The 20,392-nt window shown below is 40.9% G+C and overlaps 1 protein-coding gene across 1 annotated transcript in view; it reads right to left on the bottom strand.

Moving 5' to 3' along the window:
- The window catches only part of DNTT (DNA nucleotidylexotransferase), a 162,329-nt gene that overhangs the window by 21,414 nt on the left and 120,523 nt on the right, over positions 1 to 20,392 (bottom strand). The window contains exon 10 of the mRNA XM_075258488.1: positions 14,468 to 14,551. Coding sequence (XP_075114589.1) covers positions 14,468 to 14,551 — 84 coding nt within the window. The remainder of the gene's footprint in view (positions 1 to 14,467; positions 14,552 to 20,392) is intronic.

The following is a 20,392-nucleotide window of genomic DNA, read 5'->3' on the forward strand; positions in this document are numbered from 1 at the left end:
ATTGAGAATCTGTGGGACCACCTCGATGGGGTTGTTGGCGCCATGGATGCTCAACCGTGTAACCTACCGCAGATGGCCACAGCACTGGAGTTGGCATGGCTCAACATCCCAGTGATCATCATCACAACATCCCCCCTCTTCCTGCACGTCTCGCAGCGGTCCGCTCTGCCAAAGGGGGTTATTCTGGATTTTGACAGGTGGTCACATTAATGTCACTGGATTGTGTATTTTCATTGTCTGTCGGCAGCAGAGCCCTTATTATACAGGACGATGCGCTATGATTTTCCGACCAGCCAAAGCTTGCTCATCGGTGATTGTCGTCATTATTACACAGGTCAATTGTGAGAAACGAGCATTCCTTCCCAACAATTTGCTGTTGGATCAGCCAGTCTAATAGGGCCTGTTTTTTGGGGTTTTTTTTACTAGGTAGTAATGCTGGTTGCTTATTATAAACCATTTATGCCTTGCATTCGATACAGACTTTATGACCTTTTGCTTTCTTTGGGAACATAATTCGAGCACCTGTAAAATGCATTAAGCGTCAAGCCTCTCAATTGCTTGTGACCTGGATGCATGTAGTCTTTGAAATACATATCTCAGTACGTGTAAGGGCACTAGGCAATGGATTCATTTATTGTTTGTGCCCTTGTTTTGTGCTTTTTTTATGCAGCCAAAGAAATGTCCTCCCCGATTGCTTTGCTGTTATAGTGAATTATTCAATGCACCTGGATGATTTATTTCAAGGCTGAAAAAACAAGTAATATCGCAGTTTAATACCTAGATGGAAAACAAGAAGTTCCTTATCATGATTTGCAGGAAAAAGAAGTTGAAAGTAAAAAGTATGGGCAAGAAAATAACCCTTATTTCAGACAGGCATAACTAGGAGAGAGGGGAATGAACCTCTACCAGACATATCTGGTAGCATCTTGAGAATAAAGGATGGGGCATGCTGAAATTGAACATGTCTAATCCTTTCTTCCCCCAGCAAATATATAGAACAAGTGTTAGTGAGGCATGTCATAGAAATGAGAAGATCAGTCGGTCCCTCTAAAATTGGAAGGGTATGATGACATAAGCCTATTGTGTATGGCAAAAGTTTCAGGCAGGGGTGGATAAAATGGCAAAAAGTAAGAAGACTTTCAAAAAACTTTTTTAACCCCCAAATGTAAAGCACCATGGAATTAATAGGGCTATATAAATAAACAATAATAATAATAACTTAATTAAGAAAATGAAGTGAATTAACAAAAGAAATATACATTTCCTCAATATTTGGTGTGACTGCCCTTTGGAGGAAGAGTCTTGGAAGTGATCAAGTGGTCCCCGCAAAGCCTTGATATCATCATAACAGTCTGTCTGGCAATACATAAAGAGACAGAAGGATTGGAGTAAGCCTACACCCACACTAGATCTGTGCCGAGTCCTCCAAGGTGTTTGGAACCACCTCCTTGCCGAGCTCTTGAGGCATAGATAATCTGGAGATCTTGAAACTGCAAAACGTTATTTCTCCCAACTCCACCGTAAGCATAAATAACCTTGCCAAGTAAACCAAAGAATTAAGCTGCTGCAAAATCCCCCTGGCAGTGGCTAATCTTTTATGGAAACAAGGAATCTGATCTGACATGTTGGAATCTTACACTATCCACCATCATAGTGGACAGTCAGGAGGTAGAAGTGAACCCAGTCTCCCTGCTGCCTGAGGTGAACTATAGAAAGGCGCCCTCTCCTCCCCTCCCCTTTGTTTGCTTCATGGTGCCCCACTAATTACAATTGTAGGATGCTCTCACCTATTTGCATATCAAAAAATCCAAATATTTGATCCCACACAGTCCATGACCCCTTTTTTCGGCTCACACATGGAACACAACCACCTTAAGTTTGGCCCCCACTAAGTATAGGTCTCCTCTCCCCCCCCCCACACACACCAAGTACACAACCTCTTTTTTTTCACCCCTCCCCAGAATATAACCCCATATTTTGCCCGTCCTCCAATATATGACTGTCTTTGTAAGGCTTTCCACAGTATATGACCATCGTCTCAGGGTGCCTAATGGAAGATACACCCCTGCTAGAACTCATTCATTCAAATACTGGTGATCTTGCAGAGAACTGGAGAATCAGCCAAATTTTATGTCTAATCCCAACAAAATACAGTATGTGACTGAGGTACAATATAAGCATATGGCCAAGTCAACCGTTATCCTACAACACAACCATCAAAGAAAGCATCATGATCTGCCTTCGCCTTTCTAGGTTAAGACTGAACTAATCAGAATACACTTTAAAGAACAGAATATTTAGCAAATCAAATGAAATAAAAAAAAAAAAGTTCTTTTCTTCAAGGTAGATGGCCTCCTCCTCCCGCGAAAGTCTTTGAAGTGTAAATACAATACTCATTTCAAGGCTCCTTCTCAAGAAATTATTTTTGATTCGGTGACACATGGAGATAAAGGTTGTAAATCCTGCAATACGTGTTAAATAGTAACGTCATTAGACTGATTTTCCGGTATAAAATACAGCACATTTCGCAGAAAGACTTGGTTCTAAGGTTAAACAGAACACACCGCAGAAAGGTGAAAACGCGAGAAGGTAATTGACAAACAACATTGGAAGCTTTCAACACTATTTATGTATTAAGCGAGGAAGGTACAAGTCAGGAATGGCGTACTTATAATCATTCCAATAGCACTTAAACACTTTACAAGCGTGATCTCTGAATGTCGCATGAAAAGGTGATGGAATTATTATGGAGATGTCCTAGAATGGCCTTAGGGCCGCTACTATCACTTAGTGTATTTATAACACTTGCCCCATTGCCATCAAACTAAAAGACATTATCAAAAACTAATCTAAATGGGGTTTGTTATCTCCCTTGACATGTCTGTTAAGAAAAGATTCGAGTTTCCTAGAAAATAACAGTGCTTTTCTCTTAGGCTTCATGCAGACAACCAATTTTGTATTCCAAGCGTCTTCCATTTTATGTATGACACCCGGATGACATCTGAGTGTTGTCCATTGTAAATTGATTTCAATGGGAAGCTCGGATCCATGAAAACAGATCTGAATAGGACACAATGTACAGTAATAATATAGTGAATTGGAATGAAACATCGAAAGAAACTCAAAATAATGGGTGACGGAAGATGGAACCCACTGAACTCGTTGGGAGTCTTTTTATTGGCGCTGATTCTGCCGTGAATTATCATGGCAGAATCAGCGCCACTTTACTCCGTGTGAATGCACCTTTACATTGATATATATATATATATATATATATATATATATATATATATATATATATATATATACACGTTCTTGCAGTATCAAGCAGCTGCACAAAATTGTGTATCTGCATAAGCATGGGGCTGGCTGCCACTATAGCCAGACCTTCTATGGGGAAGGCAAGGAAGGTTTATTTCTGGCCCTGTCTTCCTGATCACTGTATACAATGTGCTCGACTAGTGCTTTGTACACAGCTATGGGATCTGGCATGATATGGCTCCACTTCTGGGCCCACAGTCGCATAAGCACCAGGGGCCAAGAACTGCATCAGGCCCAGGCTAAAGAATCAGTTATGCAGTCAGTGATAGGAGTCTGTATTATTCCTGTAACTTGGGCTAGTGTCTGTCTCCTGACAGAAATGACAGATGCTGTAGACATCCCTGCCACTGCCGGACACTTTTTTGGAAGGGGGATTAGATGTGTATTAATCTATATAAAATTATTTTTAACCAATAATTGACCAATATGATAGATCCAAAAACATAAACCCTATGGTGTTACATTCACATTTGCACTGGAGTCTCCACTCAGAGTTTCCTTCATGGTACCCAGCAGAATTCACAAGACAAAAAAGTCCTGGAAGCCAGGGGGTCAGAAAAAAAGGACCCCCAATGGACACCGAATGGACCCATTTATAGACTTTGGGGTAACTCTAGATCAATTTCTGGGATCCGTTGCCATCCATTTCTCCATTCTTCTGGTCCTTCGACATTCCAGGGCAGTACAGATGTGAACCACGCGCACTATATATAGCAATAAATACCATATCTAATACCTGATATCATTGTATATTTGTATCTGGAGGTTTATACATTCTGCAATTGTGTAAACAGAGTACAATTCTTTATCTGTGGTAAAATTGTGAGCGAGCAGCAGCAATCCAATAATGTAACAATCTGCAGATCTCCTGACAAACAGAATAATAGCAGAGACACTAAGCCGCAGTATCCAGTTTACCTTGCGGCAAAACCTCCCACATCATTTTCCCCCCCTTACTCCTACACAAAAATACATACATTAGTAGAAAAAGCCGGAGTGTGCGAGTTACAACCTGAGAAAGAATCTAATAAAACCTTATCACAACAAGTTCTATTCCCTGTGGTTTAGATGAAGCCTTGATTAATATATCCTTATTTTATTTCTCAGCTTCTATCTACTCAGCTTTTTGTAGCTTCTTTCTATCGTTGTTGTTGGATATTTTGGAGAAGAGATAACCAAAATCAATCAGATGTTTTTGCTGAAGTGAATTGAAACCTTGGTGAAAGAAAATAATTTTACCTGTATTTAAAGGAATTGTCTATTTATGGGTGCATGCACACTACGTAACGCCGGGCGTGTATGAGAGCCGTACACGCCGGCGTTACAGCAGGGCTGCCGAACACTTCCCATTCACTTCAATGGGAGCGCTCGTAAACGCCACTGTTACGAGCGCTCCCATTGAAGTGAATGGGAAGTGTTCGGCAGTCTGCTGTAATGCCGGCGTGTACGGCTGTGATACACGCCCGGCGTTACTCAGTGTGCATGCACGCTTAGATAGTCTTTTTCAAAGAGGAATGTTCACCGACTCCAACTCTTTCACTCAACAGGTTGGAATTTTTCTCTATAGCCCCTTTAGCATCCTCTACTGATCCTGAGACCCTCAACAGATCTATGAAGAGGTCACGGCCTCGGGTCCCTGCACCATTCTGGCTGAATATTGATACAGCGTATGAGAATAGAAGTCTTGCACTGTCCCCTATGGACACTTAGCCATGCTGTGGATGCGTGTATATGGGAAGGAAGGCCCAGGACACTGCCTAAAGTGAATATCTATGGGATTTCCAAACTAAGCCATGCTTTTACACAATAACGTTCTGCCTAGTGGTAGCATAACCTTCACACACCACTAGAACTGAGGGGTATCTTCTTATAAACACCTCAAGATTAGCACTTGATTGATATATTACAGAGATATAACCAGTTCTGGAAATGGTCAGTGATGAAGATGTGATCTGATTTATAATGAATATATTCTGTTTTATATAAGCAGGCTTTAATTCCCTTATCACTCAATAGATATAGGTAACTGGACAAAAAAGATTAAGACAAGAATTCCATGACTTTGATCTTATCTTTTTTCCAATCCTTCAAATACTATATTCTTCCTTATTCTTATCTATATTGACACCTCCCTCGTTCAGATGAGTGGACAAGATAATGTAGTATCTGCTTATGGCTTACAATGTGAACATGTTAATAAGGCTTTGTGTTTATATGAGTTGTCAGATGCTGAGGATTATAAACTGTGCTGGATTATAGAGAGGGCATTGGGGGGGGGGGGAATGCTCCAGGTATGACTCCATCTCAGGAGCGCCACCGCCCTCCTCAGGATGATTTACAGCATGTGCTTACATCACTACTTAATGTTTGGTTCAAGGATCTCAGCTATATTACACAAGTAAGGTGATGGTACAATATGGGGCTTATTTGTCATCCGCAACTTTTTTCACGTGTGCCTTTTTTTTGTTAGACTTGTTTACTGTGATGTGCCCAAGTTACGTCTACATTATAAATACACAATGTATTAGGTGTGGCTTTTGGCTATGTGCACTCTGCACTTTTTTATATATATTGCACAAGGAATTGTGATTCCAATGCAGTCTGACAACAGTTTTTTCTTTGTTTTTTATACTACCCATGTACTGGATGGCATTTGCACCTTTATTGCAAGGCAAAAGTTACAAATACAGCAAGAAAAGAAACTCCACTTTGGTCATGTCAAGGAAAGTACAACAGGAAAAAAAGAGCAAATATGTCAAAGTGCACTGCAAAAGAACAAGGAAAATAGATGAAAATTATATGTAAAAAAAAAAAAAGATGCAAGTAGTTTAATAAATGTGCTTCTATATGGTGACAAGGTTTGTGCACTTGATGGTTATAACAGCAGAGTATGGAGCCACTGTGCTATCAAACTTGAGGCTAAGGCCTCTGTGCTAGCAGACACCCTCTAACCCAATATACATTGCTGTAGGGAATTTGCCAGGGAGAAGCTGACTAGGACTATGGTGCCTTACTTCACAGAAACCAAGGTGAACACTGGCTAAAACCAGGATGAGCCTAAAAAATAACAGAGGTACAGGAATGATATAGTGATACACAGAAGCTAGGCCATAAACAAATTCAGGACAGGACATAGCACAAGTAGCAGTGATACTGCAGAAGGCACAAGGCCATAAGCTAACAGTGAAAGAATCACAAACTAGGACTTAAAACAGACATGGCAGATAGAGACTTCAGAAACAGAGCACTTTGGAAAAGCAGAGTGGACCTGGGAGCAGACAAATACAGACGGACAGGGATTGGCTGGAGGAATTTTACAGGTGATAACAATAATTCTTAATGAGACTGGAGCACACACAGAGCTAGCCTGGTAGATAAGTCTGCTGGGAAAGGCGATGATTCTGTGAGGGAGGAGAACTAAAGTTACAATGTTAGTTTTTAAGGAACTATTGTTATAATTGTGCTTCTGTATATATAAGATTTTTATATATTGCAGCTGTATAATCCTGCACCTTTAACTATGCTTTGCCTGGGACCTTCCACAGACCTAGATCTGGCCCTGATCAAGTAAGGAGTCTGGAAAACCCCTTTACCTAAGCAGCCAGGATTCTATTGTGATGCATTTTTCAACACTGATACATTGTAGCAAACTGTCAGAATAGGAAATTTGCCTAAATTAGATACAATTGTTAATGGGTGTCTGTCACTAGAACCCAGCAAAACACCCAGCCCTGCAGATAGATAGGGTAGGGTCATTGCCTTGTGAGTTGGCAAATCTGTAAAAACTTTCATATCTTGGCACTCCTCCACAAGGAGAAAACATCCTTCAGATACAACAGGTTAGTCTATCTATTTGCAGTGTTGGGTTGCTTTGCTGGATTCGGATGACAGACCCCCTTTAGGAATTAGATATAGTAGATTTCAGCCTCTGGATGCCTAGAAGAACGTACCCATTCCCTGACAGCAATCAGGGTTATTAAATAACAAATCTAGCACTGCTACATCTATGGCTTGAGTCTGGTAGATATTATGTTTTTCATTCCTTGAGGCTATAAAAAATCTTATATTCCTGTATCAGCTCATCTATTAGTTATGCTTGTTGTGTTCGCCTCCCTGACTATTGGCATATTACAATAATTTATGAATCAAAAACTCTGCATGTCATCACAATAAAAAGGGGCAGGGATCAAATACATTATAAGCTGCAAAATGCTTTTAGTGCGACTTGTCTATCGCTGGTTCCTCATTAGCAGCCATAATTATCTTCTTAAATCACAAAAAGAGTCTATAGATAAACCAATTAGTCTTTGCTGCACCAATAAAGACTCCAGTAATGGATCTACAAATGTATGTAGCAGTGCTGAGTCTGTCAATTAGGCGGAAAGTTAGCGAGAAGCACAAGTGGAGTTTACTCTCTTCAATGGACTTTTCTCTCCTTATGAACATATTGTTATAGTGAAGTGTTAATTTGGCTTTACAGAACTTACTCCTTCATTGTTTTGTAGCCAATTCTTTTTCAAGTCAAAAAGCTTTTTGTATGTGACCCTGCCATAAAAAGACATTGCCTCATGTTCCAATACAATCCTATTACTAGCGGATTTGCCCTTAGCGTCGTTGGTTCTCAGGTATCTCTGTAAGGCCCCTTGTAGATGAATATAGTCTGGACACCTCCTTAGTATGGAGTCTATGTGCTCTATATTCAGGATTACATGCGGAGATATTCTCTCATGGAAGTACCGTATTTTTCGGACTATAAGACGCACTTTTTTTCCTCCAAATATGGTAGGAAAAAGAGGGTGTGTCTTATAGTCCGAATGTGCGGTGTCCCGTCTGTGTGAAGCAAAAGGAGGTTCCGTAACAGCAGAGAAAGGCTACAGCCGGCACAGGCAGAAGAAAGCCTGTAGCGCCTGTACTTGTTTATGATGCCCCTACACTCCAGCCCCTTCCTGACATCTGCCGTTTCAATGCGGTAGATGTCGGGTCTTAAAGATGGCGGCCGCTCCTTTAACCCCCGGAGTTAACCCTCCCCCACCTTCCCCTAGAAAGTTAAGAAACCGCCCCTGGTACCTGTGCAGCTGCAGGCCATCTCCCGCAGGGCGATATTGCAGGAGCCGACCTGTTTCTATGCCACGCGGGAGCCTTATGAAGGCTCCCCTGGCTTGTCATAGGGTTATTACTAGTATTACGGCTGGTCTATGTCCAGCATATAGAGCATCTCCCATAGACAGGGATATAGTTGTATTGCAGCCTATGGGACTTGCAATCAACTTGCAAGATCAAACCCCCTAGGAGGGGGCAAATAAAATAAGAAAAAAAAAATATATATATATATATATATATATATATATATATATATATATATATGTGTGTGTGTGTGTGTATGTATATATATGTTCAAATCACCCCCATATCCCTAGAATACATATGAAACAAAAACATTACTGTGAAACACATACACATTAGGTATCCCTGTGTACCCCCGGTTCTATTTACATTGGTGAAATATTATATTATGTTAATAAATATTTTACAAATTTTTTGCTTCAAAATTTTTTTTCCTATTTTCCTCTTCTAAAACCTCAGTGCGTCTTATAGTCCGAAAAATACGGTATGTACTTCTATATAAATGGAATAGAAATTGCCAATTGTCAGATTGCTCTGTATGAAATGTGACAGAAAAACCTCTATAGGGCTCTGTATGAAACTGGAGACTTGTGGGGGGGGGGGGGGGCAGCAAAGACCCCATATACCTCTATGGCAGCCATATTACAACTCCATACAAGACAGACCTGTAATAAGAAGTAACTCGGCTCGTATACATACAAAGCATATGAGCTGGAGTTATTTCTGCATCTAAATGGAATTTCAAGAAATATGATTGACGTCAAAACCTCTCCATTCACATGAATGGAACAAAATTTCATTTACAGAAATCTTTGCAAAGAACAGAAAAAAACTGGCCTTGTAGCCCATAGCAACTGAACTTATTTTGTATGTCTGAGGGTCCATTCACACAGAAAAAGAACCCACTGAAGTCAATGGGAGGCTTTTTTTTCCACACCAAATTCCTCACCGTTTTCCTCTATGTGAATGGACCCTTAAGCTGCCCTGGAAAAATGGAAATATTACTTTGATTTTTGCTATGGGCCAAAAGGCGGGCTTTGGTGAATAAGGCCCTTTTGTGATTTTAAAAACATCAGATCTATGGGAGATCAATATCCGGGACTCCAGCAATTAGGTGTTCTAATGGAGTATGGAGACAGCTCTGCTCCAGTGGCGTAACTAAAGTCTCGCATGGGCCCCTGGTGTAATCTTTTGTCTGGGCCCCTACCTCATCCCTACAGCGAATTCTTGATAGTGATGGTTACGGGTACTAAGGAGTTTAATCCCCCTTAGTGTGGTTAGGGGTATTCTGAGGGTCTCCTTGGCTTATGGGCCAGATGGAAGCTACAATCTCAACACTGATGCCAGTGCTTATGGGCCCCTTAAAGCACCTGGACCTGGTGCAACTGCACCCTCTCAAATTACGTCCCTGTTCAGTTTTTGACATAGTGGCCAAACCAGGTTATTACAGATCATCTCCCATTTACTTGAATGGGAACTAAGCTGCAGTAATTTGGTTTGACCACTACACAGAGAACAGCGCTGTCTGCTTAGGGCTAGTTCATACAGAGTTCCGCGTGTACACATTCCGTCGCGGCATTCCGCTCTGGATGAGGCCCAAGTGAATGGGCTGGAGCCTCGCGCCGCGAACGTTGTGACCGATTCAGCTGCGGAATCCACGGCAAGATAGGGCAGCTCGCTTCTTTTTTCCCACTACTAGCTAGCGGAAAAAAAGCGAGCGGCTCCCACTGAAGTCAATGGGAGCCATTTTTGGCAGCGGATTTTGAGGTGAATTCCTCGTCAAAATCCACTGCTAAAAGACTCCGTGTAAACTATCCCTTAGGGTCAGTTCACACGTGAACTGCCCGCGCAGGTTTTGACATGTCATTTCTTCCCGCCGCTAACGGAAAAAAAAAGCCCGGTGGTCTACATAGACCACCATTGTAAAGGGGTGGATTTTGAAGCGAAATCCGCTGTCAAAATCCGCCCCTTTGCCTACGTGTGAACTAGCCCTTACTGCTTCATTCTCTGTGTTTCAGCTGCTCAAAACAGCTGATCAGTGGGGGATAATCAATATTTTTTTGGCAGAAACATATTAATAATGGAAAGGGGCCAGCATGTTGCTGACACAGCTGAGTGTGAACATACCCTTGCTGTATTTTCAGCTCATTTTTCGATGATACTGTTCTTTTAACCCCTTCCCGCCAAAGGCATTTTTTGATTTTCGTTTTTCGTTTTTGATTTCCCTCCTTTTAAAGCCCATAACTTTTTTATTTCTCCGCTCCCAGAGCCACATGATGTCTTAATCTTTGCGGGACAAATTTTTCTTTATGGTGCCGCCATTAATTATTCTGTATAATGTACTGGGAAGCTGGAAAAAAATTCAGAATGGGGTGGATTTGCAGAAAACATGCATTCCTGCGACATTCTTACGGGCTTCGGTTTTATGGCGTTCACTGTGCAGCCAGAATGACATGTCTCCTGTATTCTGTGTTTCGGTACGATTCCGGGGATACCAAATTTCTATGGTTTTATTTACATTTTAACCCCTTAAAAAAAATCCAAAACTGTGTTAAAAATGTTTATTCTAAAAGTCGCCATATTCTGACAGCCGTAACTTTTTTATACGTCCGTGTACGGGATGCACAGGGTGTCTTTTTTTTGTGGGGCCGGGTGTATTTTGTAGTTCTACCATTTTCGGGAAATGTTATTGCTTTGATCACTTTTTATTCAAATTTTTATCCGAATCAAAACAGTGAAAAAATGGTAGTTCGGCACTTTTGACTATTTTTCCCGCTTCGGCGTTTACCGTACAGGAAAAATATTTTTATAGATTTGTAGAGCGGGCAGTTTCGGACACAGGGATACCTAACATGTATGTGTTTCACAGTATTTAACTACTTTATATGTGTTCTAGGGAAAGGGGGGTGATTTGAATTTTTAATACTTTTTTTTTAAAAAAATTTATTTTGTTTATTTTTTTGCATTTATTAGACCCCCTAGGGGTCTTGAACCCCAGGGGGTCTGCTCACTAATGCAATGCATTACAATGCTAATGCATTACAAAAAAATCAACCTTTCCCGTACGTCCTACGGCAGCACAATTGCACAATTACACAAGGGATTTCATCCCCTAGGTACAACCAGAGAGACAGGTTAGTTAGCAATCGTGAATAATTAAACAATTAACAAGGACCCCTCCTATAAAGGTAAGGAAGTCGGCTGGCCCAATTGTGTCTGTCTTGTAGAAACCTTCTATATCCTCCATAGGAGTTTACAATACATCTTTGTAAGTGATTCCAGTTGCCAGGTCACTATGTATACGGCTCGCTCATCTCACCAGAGATTTAGAAGACGAGTCTGAGGGCAGAAATCCTCCGGACACTGACACAGATGGAGAATCCTTCAGATTTCTCTGTGATACTCATTTGCATAAAATAAGATCTGTATCCACAGGATCCTAGAATATATCTTCTGTGGTGTATATACACTCCACTGTCTATATACTCACACACTCTATTGTTTATATACGCACATAAACTCCACTGTGTGTATGCTCACATACACTCCAGTGTGTATATACTCACATACACTCTGGATATATACTTACATACTCTGCTGTGTATGTGCTCACATACACTCCATTGTGTGTATGCTCACATACACTCTACTATGTATATACTCACATACACTCCGTTGTGTGTATACTCAATACACTCTACCGTGTATATATTCACATGTTCTTTATCGTGTATATATTCACATACACTCTACTGTGTATATACTCACACTTCATTGTGTGCATACTCACATACACTCTACCGTGTATATATTTGCATGTTCTTTATTGTGTATATATTCACATACACTCTACTGTGTATATACTCACAGACACTCTACTGTGTGTATGCTCACATACACTCCATGGTGTATATATTCACATATTCTCTACTGTGTGTATGCTCACATACAATCTATTGTGTATATACTCACATACACTGTGTATACATTCACATACTCTACTGTGTATATACTCACATACACTCTACGGTGTGTATACTCACATACTCTGCTGTGTATATACTCACAAATACTTTGTTGTGGATACACTCTAGCATGTTTACACTCACATAAACTCCGTTGTATACATACTCGCATGTGCTTTATTTATGGTTGCACTCTCATATACTTGATTATAGAGATACTCATGAACTCTGGTGGATATGGTCCTATACTATATGGTGATTATATTCACATGTAGTCTGATGTGTGGACTCGCATATCGCCCATTGTATATACTTACATATATTCTATTGTGGCTACATGCACATATCTTCCATTATATATAATCGGACATTTTTCATTGTATATTCTCATATATCCTATTGTGGATATACTCACATATTGTCTGGTATACTCATATATGCTATTTTGAATATGCTCATATACTCGTTAGTCTCCACCTCATAAAAACCTTTCTTCAAAGCATTGCAAATGTTAAGTCTGTTTTGTCACCGAAAAAAAAAAAAAAAAAAAAAAAAAAAAAAAAAGGTATTCTTAGGGACCTGCAGGGTCATTAATGCGCTGAATCTTCATTTGAGCCACTTCAAGAAGTCTCAATAAATGGCTAAACTTCAAAGTTTCTTCTTAATAGCCATCATATCTACCAGACATATCAGTGTATTACAGGCTCTCTACTACAAAGAGTCCTATCGGAGTTCCTAGGAGTTTGTCTTCTCTTGAGAGCCATCCCAGGGTTCCTTCCTAAGGTCCCTCTTTCAAGCAGATCAGCCCGGAAGTTGCCTTGCCAGGGTCTTCCCTAAACCTTAGGGAGAGGAGTAACTAAAGTGGCATCTTTACATGTTACAGAGAACTCCTGTCTGGTTGCAGAGATCCAACAGCTTCAGGAAAGCCAAAATTTTACTGGCAACATTATGGCCCAAATAAGGGGGCAAAGGACAAGTAAAAGCCCCACTGGCAAGATGGTTCAGGGCTGCGGCTGAAATGTGCTACCAACTGAGTGATCTGCAATCTCCGCTAAAGTCAGAGCTCATGCCGCTGGGCCCATGTTCACATCATGGGAAGAAGTGGGACAGATTCCACTAGAACAAATGCACATGGCGGAACCGGATCCTCTTCATTCACATTTATCAAACTCTACAGACTCGCTTCACGAGCAGCAGTGCGATCCTTATTAGGCAAAGAGTGGCGGCCGGCATCCCTCCCTGTTATCTCATTGCTTCTCAAATTCCTTGTGTAATTGTGCTGCCGTAGGACGTACGGGAAAGAAGAAAATTTACTCACCGAAATTTTCATTTCCCGTAGTCCGTAGGCAGCACAAGCGACCCTCCCTATTGAATGTCTATTGCTTCAAAAAAAAACACAATTGGGCCAGCCGACTTCCTTACCTTTATAGGAGGGGTCCTTGTTAATTGTTTAATTATTCACGATTGCTAACTAACCTGTCTCTCTGGTTGTACCTAGGGGATGAAATCCCTTGTGTAATTGTGCAATTGTGCTGCCTACGGACTACGGGAAATGAAAATTTCGGTGAGTAAATTTTCCTCTTTCTTTTGTAGGCTGCATAGACCAGCCTGCAAAAGAAAGTGAATGCAGATCGGCCGGAAGCCTTCACAAGGCTCCCAGCTGTCATGGAAACGTGAAGTCGGCCTTGGAGCATGCTCCAGGCACCGGCGATCACCGGCAAAATGGCGGCGCCCATGCACCACCGGGAATATGAGGCGGTCAAAGGCGCCGAAGGAGTTAATGCCTCCGATCGTTCTGGGGACCGATCTGAGACATTAGCGCCGGTTGTCTATTGCATAAAGCAGTAGACACCCGGCGGCTATGGTGGCCACCCGGCTCCCGGGCGGTTGCCATAGTTACATACCGGGCATGTGCTGTACTATTACGGCGGATGTCGGGAAAGGGTTAAAAGATTTCTTCTGATTACATTTGACACTTAGAAACATCAGCGCCGAATTTCACTTCGCTTTACAGAATGAAATGGGAACCGAACAAAAACATATTTCTTTCTCCCTACCTTGGTTTTATCATACAGAGCGTGGTTATCCAGCATCATCTTTTTCTCGTGGGTAGCATATCTGCGCAAATCTCGCTCAAACTGCTGTTAAGGAAAAACAAAGAATACATTTCATTTGTCTTAAAGCTATTGTATGGCTTATCAGCGACAGTAATACCAACCAGTGCCCGCCAAACAAATGTCAATGAATATACAATTTCTGTTTTCACAATGTATTAGGAAAGTGGTTAAGATTATAGATGGCCATATAAACCGGGATTAAATACCATACCTGATAAATTGTCTGAGCTCTGTATTAAAAATAATTGGCCTGCGAGGATTATCACTTGACAAGACCGGGCGCCTCTTCACTCTTAATTTAGAACATTAAAGAGCAGCAATCGCAGGGAGCTGCAGTTATTTCATGCATTTTAATCCCATCTCATATCTACTTTATGCATTTCCTACAAGGCTCGCAAATAAATGAGAATTATCCTGAAGATGTTTTGACTGTGCCAAATAAATATTTTTCATTATGAGCTATCCATTTGTATGCAAATTTCATCATTTAAAGGATAACTATCAGGTTATGTATTTGTCCTTGTGCTGGGTTTTGTTTTTTTTCCAAATTCAAGATATATAATCTTGTTCCAGTGGTTGAAGATACAAGGTTCTAGTAATCTTGTATCTGTGGCCCCATGACAACACTTCCTACCTCTCTGCTCCATCAGTTGTGGGTTATCATAAGAAAACTAGGCTTAAAAGAACATTTTCTTACATATGCAAGATATCTTAGAATTGGTTGTTGACTATGATATTTATAGTTGCCGTGATAACGGGGTGAATATTGGTTACTGTGAGAAGATGACTGGCAGAGTGCTGGAGTCCTGATATATTAGTCCCAGGTTTATGACCTATGTGTGGTCCAGGGCAGGTCTTGTGTAGGCCTCAGCCCCAGGTGTGGGTCCTGGGCTCATTCCTGGGCCATAAGATCCTGCACTTCAGGGCAAATCCTGGGAGCAAGAGGAGGTGCCTACGACTGTCCTGACACACTGAGAGGCTGGTGATACTGTATTGCCCTATTTTTGTTTACCTGTGTGGTAGGTAGTACGCCACATGTACAGTTAGTACTTTATTGTTTAGTGCTCGGACGAGCAGGGTTTTGTTTGTTTATTCTACTGTTTTTCTAAATAAACCTTTTTGCACCAGACATTGAGTCCCTGTCTCAGACTGGTTGGGTCCGCACCATTGCTACTTTCCCCACATTACTCATACTATAGTACGAGTAATATTTCTAGCAGTATAAAGTGGACTCGTGTCTTTGGTGGTCTGGGTCAGTGGTTGTCGCACCATCAACATTGGTAACACCAATGAACTTGGCATTCTGGGGATTTGTCACTTTCCACATTACAAATCTGCATTAGAATGGGAAAATTGAGCGATCTGACTTCAAACAAGGCAATGGTCAACAGTACTAGATTAGCCAGGACAAGTACTTCACAAATTGTCAACTTTGTGGGGGGGATTTTGTACAATGGTGCTGAAAATATAACGAGAATAGCGTAATCAAGTAAGACAAGAGATGGGAGAACTGCTTCAAACCAAATATTCCAAGTTTTAATGGGGATTCGCCTCGCATGAACAAAAATGGTGCCACATTATACTCTGAGCTCTCAAACCCAATAGACTATAATGGGGTCCATGTGGTTTCGGCTCTATTTCCACATGAAAAATGTTTGCATTTGCTTTTCTCTTTGCGTTTTTCATGCAGAGAGGGGAACGGAATGACCCAAACGCAGATGTGAACCGGGCCTAAGAGGCAGCCAGAGACTTAGATAGAGGAAATGTTTTAGCCATAGTAAAATCCTTCAACGAAATATAGTAGTAATATAAAAACAGTATTTGGAAATGTTTTTGTGTTTGCTGATTTTTGTATACTTTTATCCCTTCTTTTGTAGAATGTGACAGGACACCCAGGCGATGATGGTGCTATATACCTATAATCTGCAGTAAAGTGCTAGAGAGCAGAAATTACCCACATGAGTCGGGAACACAAGTGTATCAAATGGAAGACAAATTCACTCTGGCCAATACTTAGGAAGCCATTGAATGTAGCAACAAACTGCTGTGTGAATTTCTATGAAGATGGCAATGACACAAAGATCTGACATATTTCGCTGTATTTGATGGTTAAAATTTTACAAAAATGTGAAAATTACGAAGAACAAAACTTCCATTGAAGACTCGGGTTCCAAGGTGAAAATCCCATTTAGAATGAAATTAATTATCTGAATATTATAACCTCCCGATATCAAAGAGGCAGATTCCTGTAGGCAGTCCAGGGAGCAGAACTAGATGGTAATGATGGATGGCGTGTCACCCTGGCAGGGAAGTAACTGCAAGACAATGAATTAATGTTTGCTAAGGGAAAAGAAACTTCCTTGATGAAAGTAATTATGAAGTTTGTGATGATGGTGAAGAGTATATGGTGAGGCGATTATTCTATTTTATATAGTAATTCAAGAAAGTGCAAGAAGTTCATTAAGACAAGTCTATGGTATAACCACAGGAATGTGTCAGATGAAAATAACCTATTTTTAAAGACTGACTTTTTTCCATGTCTATATCGATATTTTAAAAAAATCACTTTGGTCACTAAGCCTAATAATAGACTGACATTTACCAATTCTGTAAGGGTTTTCTTTGTAACAGTCCTCTCTTTTACATCACAGACAGTGTTACAATAGAAGTTAACAACTCTATATACAGTATAACACCACTGATCCATCATTGTGTCCACTACTGACAATAGAAGATGTCACCACATTTCTGTTCCCCTCCGACATAGAGCATGTCTAGAGAACTCTCCCATAGACCTCAGTGAGATGGCTCCAGACTATTGCCATGACTAGTCAGTAAAGCAGATCACTAAATGCTGTTAACAGAGCAGAGGAGGAGCTCAGGCAAGATGGCCGCCACATAGTCATGTACTGAAAATGGAATTTGCAAGCATTCTACAATTTGAAAAGAACCAGATTTAAAAAATGGGATATCGTTCACTATATGATTAAAAAAAAAAATATATATATATATATATATATATATATATATATATATATATATATATACATATATATATTGGTGAGACATAAAGCCCCCAAATATCCTAACTATGATGAATCATTTTAGTACTGACCACCTAACATGAAGCAGGAGGAATTATGGCTCTGTAAATCTATCCATCTATCTATCTATCTATCTATCTATCTATCTATCTATCTATCTATCTCCTAGAAGACAGAGGCACCTCTCCAGACAGTGAAAAGTTGAGGGCAACGTTTCAATTCCTATGGAACCTTTCCCAAGTTGAGAAAGGTTCTCAGCCTAATACCATCTTAATACCATCTGCGCTATGACTAAGGGACGCAAAAGTCCCGAAACGCGTCAGAGATAGCGTTTTTTGAACCACATTTTTTTGTCACTATATTTTTCTGACTTAGCACTCTTTCGTGATTTTTAAACCGATGGATTAAAAGTAAAATTTTAAAGAAAACTCAAGTGCTGCGGAACTTTCTCTCCAATATTCGATATTTGTCAATACGGCTTTCTGGAGTCTGGAAGCGCAGGTCGTGCACCTTGAAGTGGACATCTAAAGATATCAAAATCTCTTAATTTATATTTGAGAGGTTCTATCGGAACTGGAACATTGCACATAAGGGCTAATAAAGTCCCTCAAATTGTTTTGCCATTTTTGAGTGCTGCCTGTGTCTTCTTGGAGTTACTTACACTCACCGGCCACTTTATTAGGTACACCATGCTAGTAATGGGTTGGACCCCCCTTTGCCTTCAGAACTGCCTCAATTCTTTGTGGCATAGATTCAACAAGGTGCTGGAAGCATTCCTCAGAGATTTTGGTCCATATTGACATGATGGCATCACACAGTTGCCGCAGATTTGTCGGCTGCACATCCATGATGCGAATCTCCCGTTCCACCACATCCCAAAGATGCTCTATTGGATTGAGATCTGGTGACTGTGGAGGCCATTGGAGTACAGTGAACTCATTGTCATGTTCAAGAAACCAGTCTGAGATGATTCCAGCTTTATGACATGGCATTGCATTATCCTGCTGAAAGTAGCCATCAGATGTTGGGTACATTGTGGTCATAAAGGGATGGACATGGTCAGCAACAATACTCAGGTAGGCTTTGGCGTTGCAACGATGCTCAATTGGTACCAAGGGGCCCAAAGAGTGCCAAGAAAATATTCCCCACACCATGACACCACCACCACCAGCCTGAACCGTTGATACAAGGTAGGATGGATCCATGCTTTCATGTTGTTGACGCCAAATTCTGACCCTACCATCCGAATGTCGCAGCAGAAATCGAGACTCATCAGACCAGGCAACGTTTTTCCAATCTTCAATTGTCCAATTTCGATGAGCTTGTGCAAATTGTAGCCTCAGTTTCCTGTTCTTAGCTGAAAGGAGTGGCACCCGGTGTGGTCTTCTGCTGCTGTAGCCCATCTGCCTCAAAGTTCGACGTACTGTGCGGCGTTCAGAGATGCTCTTCTGGCTACCTTGGTTGTAACGGGTGGCTATTTGAGTCACTGTTGCCTTTCTATCAGCTCGAACCAGTCTGGCCATTCTCCTCTGACCTCTGGCATCAACAACGCATTTCCGCCCACAGAACTGCCGCTCACTGGATGTTTTTTCTTTTTCGGACCATTCTCTGTAAACCCTAGAGATGGTTGTGCGTGAAAATCCCAGTAGATCAGCAGTTTCTGAAATACTCAGACCAGCCCTTCTGGCACCAACAACCATGCCACGTTCAAAGGCACTCAAATCACCTTTCTTCCCCATACTGATGCTCGGTTTGAACTGCAGGAGATTGTCTTGACCATGTCTACATGCCTAAATGCACTGAGTTGCCGCCATGTGATTGGCTGATTAGAAATTAAGTGTTAACGAGCAGTTGGACAGGTGTACCTAATAAAGTGGCCGGTGAGTGTATATGGTCAATGAGCTGTGGACCTAAGGGACTTGCACCCATTTTTGTACAATTTAACCTTTTGGTGCTGCTCTCTTGTGCACTTTATCTATTTATCTACCTATTTATCTACCCACCCACCCAATATATACTTTACCCATCTGTAGATTAGATAGATATATAACAAACAATAACAGAATAGTAATTACAGGCTGGGAAGGTAAATTAGAATAATTCACGGGTATGTATAAGACGTAGCGCAGAGCTAAAAGGTAACGGTAAAAGTATAGGGCGCGCTGATTAAAGTGAATATTCCTCTGATTTCCCTTTTCTTCTCTTCCTGCCATAAACAAACACCAGTTCTCCTTATTTTGATGTAAATAACTATGGAAATTGATTGCGGAGAGCCCAATCCATACTCTGTCCAGCGCTCACATATAATATCACTTTTCCCGGCTAATGTTAGTTCTGCCTGTCTGCTCTTCTCTAATTACGGAGTGTATTCGGCTTATTACAGCCTGCGCAGTTCTGCATCTGTTTAGGGGAGTGTGCGACTCTTTACATGTGCAGGATTTCATTTTTATGGAGTAAATGATAATAACATTGTGTAAGACAGAGCTCTAGAGGCACATTTGATTTCCTCTTGCAAGAACTTACAATTTAATCAGGGTTTCTTGATGGTAATAGAATGGGGGATATACTGATCGCCTTAGAAATGTGTTTCTAAAGAGCTCCTTGCAATAACACCAGACAAAGATGGGTTGCGCCAGGTACATCTTAAATGAAGACATATTTCTACTACACAGGCAATTTTTCATGTGCAAGACATTTGCTTTAATAGCTTCACTTTATATTATAATGTTCTAGGGATTAGCAATGAAAAATATGATTTTCTTTTCTGAAATGTCTTTACTCTGGGGTATGGAAGTACAAATAGATATACAGTGGCAAACAA

The sequence above is a fragment of the Leptodactylus fuscus genome, chromosome 10 (assembly GCF_031893055.1).
Source record: "Leptodactylus fuscus isolate aLepFus1 chromosome 10, aLepFus1.hap2, whole genome shotgun sequence".
In the NCBI taxonomy this organism is placed as follows: domain Eukaryota; kingdom Metazoa; phylum Chordata; class Amphibia; order Anura; family Leptodactylidae; genus Leptodactylus; species Leptodactylus fuscus.